Source organism: Ictalurus furcatus, chromosome 2 (genome assembly GCF_023375685.1).
Source record: "Ictalurus furcatus strain D&B chromosome 2, Billie_1.0, whole genome shotgun sequence".
In the NCBI taxonomy this organism is placed as follows: Eukaryota; Metazoa; Chordata; class Actinopteri; order Siluriformes; family Ictaluridae; genus Ictalurus; species Ictalurus furcatus.
This window is the reverse complement of record NC_071256.1, coordinates 24,758,230-24,762,260: the sequence shown is the minus strand read 5'-3', so window position 1 is coordinate 24,762,260 and position 4,031 is coordinate 24,758,230. Positions and strand designations below refer to the sequence as shown.

Sequence of the window (4,031 nt, the reverse complement as noted above, 5' to 3'; positions counted from 1 at the left end):
AAAAGTCCTTTGTTGATGTGATGGAATTTTATGTGAAATATAATTAAATAATAATATACCTACAATGAGTATTGTAATTATTTGATCCTTGCACGTTTAGATATGCAAAGCTGCACAAAAGACTCAACAAATTATGTTTTATTGATTAATTCATTGTTGAATAACCCAGACATTTCACATACTATCAGTGTATTTTGCTTTATTAAGAATGTTGTTATTATCCAAGCTCATACAACATAACAGACAGATCCCTGAAGCACAGTGAGTTCATCCAGCTGAGCAAGTGGTGCTGGTGCTTAAGTGATGCCACTTTGAAGTGATACTTGAGAGAGCGAGGATATTCCATTTGAATTGCTTCAGATCTCTCATCGCATCTTAGTGATGGGAAGCTTGGATCCTTTTACTGACTTGGATCTTTGAATCTCGTTCAGCAACACGAACAAATCTTTTTTTGACCGCCCCATAGGCGGAATGCAGTGGGGCTGTGAAGTGATGAACGAACGACTCGAACCCGAAGACTCGAGAGGGTAACTAACCATTTCTGTTTCCAGTACTGCATGGTGCATTGCCTATGGGGCGGTCACGTTCATAAATGACACATCACTATCGCGTCTCACACTTGCATCCTTCTCTCGCATCCTAAGGGAGTAGAGCAAAGACGCAAGGAAAGGAAGCGAGGAAAGGAAACGTGGACGCACAAATAAGAAATGAGTAGCACCCACACCCTTTATATACTACACTCCTTCCCGCCATGTTGAAATGTGATATTAGTGACCGCAGACAGGCGGCGCTAGTGAGTAAAAACGCCCCGAAAGGTAAGCAACTCTAGCCGTATACATTACTGTCTCTCACTCGCTTTCAGACGGATTGCGGCAACTTTCACACAGAACGGATACAAAGGATTTTCTTTTTCTATTTTCCACACCTAAACAGCATGACTCCACTGCGCTGTTAGGATACAGTCGGTAAAGGTAAATAATGACTTCTTTTTTCTTTTTTTTTCGCAGCATGACGTGTACAAACACATTGGAGCAGGTGTACAGGTAACAGCGCGCGACACAAATCCGGGTCTTTCCTACTTTTTAAATAGTCTAGATTGCTAAAGTTCCGTCTTTATAAGACATTGGATAGAGTGGATATTTTCCATATTTTCGCTTTGGCCACTTCCTGGTCAGGCAGTCTAATTTATTCAATAAGGAAACATGGCCACACGGTTGTAAATAATGTTCGTTTGCCATTTTAAACAGTTATAGTCCACAGCATGACCTACCTGAACCGGTATGTCAATACAGTTCCTGTAACAAGTTCTGTAAACTCACGCACTTTCCTTCCAGATGGTGTAAACACAATCCTCCTCTCTGGATGTATTAGCCCAGGTTCCATAAAGCCTATGCAAAGATGAACATGAACATTTCTTTACATCTCGATACAGTGGAATGTGCTTAAAGTTCAAATGGAGCACATAGATCAACAGTGTAAAAATCATCACGTGCTGAACCATATAAACCCATACTCAAACAGAACACAGCAAATTCCACCATATTATATAATTAGTTTGGCATTTATAAAAGTAGTTGTAGCCTAATTATTTCAAGATTACTCAGTTACAGACTTCTTTGCCAGTTTCTTTTGATGCTGTAGGCAGACAAGAATGCATACAGTGGGGGAAATAAGTGTTGGATGCGTCAACATTTAATTCGGTAAATATATTTCCAATGAGGCTATTCACATGAAATTTTCACCAGACATCAGTATTAACTCAAGAAATCCAGAAATATAAAGAATTCACACCATTAAAGTCCATAAATAAAGTTATGTGTAATAAAGTGGAATGACACAGGAAAAAAGTATTGAACACGCTAACTGAAATGTGTTTAAGCCTTTGTTTGTAATGACCGCTTCAAGACGCTTCCTGTATGAAGAAATTAATAGGCCGCAATATTCAGCTGGGATTTTGGCCCATTCTTCTAAACATTTTGTCTTTAAATCTTGTTCAATTGGATTCAAGTCAGGGGATCGACTGGGTCATTCTAACACCTTGATTTTGTTTTCTCTGAAACCAATTGAGAGGTTCCATTGCTGTGAGCAGTGAAGTGCATTGCCTATCGTTTTCTCTGTGACGATGGTACTTGCTGCCTTCAAGTGTATCTGGAGCTCTTTCCAAGTGGTCCTTGCTACTCTTCGGACTATTATTCTGACTCCCTGGTCAGAAATCTTGCGAGGAGCTCCAGTGCGTGGCTGGTTGATGATGGAGTGATGTTGCTTCTACTTGGGGATAATGGCCCCAATGGTGCTTACTGGAGGATTCAGAAGTTTTGAAAAACGCCTGTATCCGATTCCATCAATATGTTTTACAACAATAAGGTTGCGAAGGTCTTGGGAGAGCTCTTTGCTTTTACCAATCATGAGATGTTTCTTGTGTGACACCTTGGTAATGAAAAGCCTTTTTGTAGATCATCAATTTACTAACCCAGCTGATATTAATTTGCACAGATAGGAGGGATACTTACAGATTTCAGCTGGTTCCTTGCCTTGCCTTACCTTGCCTTGGAGAACTACTTTTTCTTAGCATGTTCAATGCTTTTTTCCTGTCATATGACTTTATTTATGGTCTTTAATGTTGTGAATTCTTTATATTTCCAGATTTCTTGAGTTAATATTCATGACTGGTGAAAATTTCATGTGAATAGCCTCATTGGAAATATATTTACTGAAAGAAATGTTCAATACTTATTTCAATACGCGTTCAATACTTATTTCCCCCACTATACATTACCAATCAAACGTCTGGATGCCCCTGCTCATTTAAGGGTTTTCATAATTTTCTTTATTATTTTAGGGTAATAACACACTGTAGTTATGCAATGCCTAAGGGAAGTGTTAAATTCTTAACGGTGTTCAGAAGCTCTTTGCATTTTCTTAACCAGCTTCGTGTAGGAGCTTCACCCAGGAGGCTTTTCCCAAATAGGCAGAGTTCCTCAATGCTTCTCCTAAGCGCTAAATGAACTAGAAGAACTACTTGTTTTTAGTAAAAATGTATTAAAAATGCAGTTTTATTCGGAAAAACATTTTATACATGGGCATTAACTTCATTATTAACTTTACGTTTGTCTCCACAAAAAAACCCATTAAGGGCGTTAATTCTATTTAATCTTGTGTGCTCAAAGTTTTGACTAGTTGTGTACAAAAAAAAACCCCAACACTTTTGTTCACAGGGAAATCTGAGACAAACTGGTTAAATTAAAGGTTGCTTGGGCTTGGGTAAAGCTAGCCATATAACGAAGCAAAAACAAAACAATCATATTTTAGCAGTAGTTTATATATAAACATACACTACACAACAGGTCTTTGTGTTGAAACAAAGCAATGGCATGGAATGTTAAACATGTGCACAGTACTCCTAAAAGTTAGCAAATAATTGAAGACGGATGTATTTACTAAGCTGTGACTCAGTAAAAAAAAAAAGTTAGTTACTTACCCTACTATTAACTTATTTATTTATTCATTCATTCACAGAGGTCTTATGACTGTTTGGTGTAACAGAGGGAGCAGCCATGAAAAGGAACAAGCAATGGGATGTCAGAGGAGCAGTAGGCTTTGCAGCTTTCTTCCATTTCCTCTATTCCTGTGCCAGAGGCTGCCTTTTGCCCTTCCTCACCATTTACTTTCGGCACCTTGGCCTCACTGCTGCCATGACAGGCACCATCATGGCTGTTAAACACGTAGTTGCGCTGGTGTGGACACCTCTCTCCTGCATCCTGGCCAGGCGCCATAATAAACGGCGCATGGTCATAACAGGGTCTCTCGTTTGCTCAGCAGCAGTTGCATTAGTGCTTCTGCTCTTCCCACCCACAGGAAAGAGCACAGAGAGCCGAAGTTGTAATATTAGTCAGCTGAATGCAGTACATGAGCTTAGCTCAACTACTCTGAAACCCAAGACAACGCTACAAAAATTCTCTGCACCTGTTTTGTTCTCAACAGAACACAAGATGACGCCTACCGAAGAGTACAATAACACTGAATCCATACCT

General features: G+C 39.4%; 1 protein-coding gene across 1 annotated transcript in view; it reads left to right on the top strand.

Moving 5' to 3' along the window:
- The first annotated feature begins 284 nt into the window (after nucleotides 1–284).
- Nucleotides 285–4,031, top strand: part of mfsd6l (major facilitator superfamily domain containing 6-like) — a 6,461-nt gene continuing 2,714 nt past the window's right edge. Inside the window, exons 1-2 of the mRNA XM_053610418.1 lie at nucleotides 285–971; nucleotides 3,517–4,031. The exon at nucleotides 3,517–4,031 is cut by the window's right edge and continues 2,714 nt beyond it. Coding sequence (XP_053466393.1) covers nucleotides 3,555–4,031 — 477 coding nt within the window. The 5' untranslated portion in view covers nucleotides 285–971; nucleotides 3,517–3,554. The remainder of the gene's footprint in view (nucleotides 972–3,516) is intronic.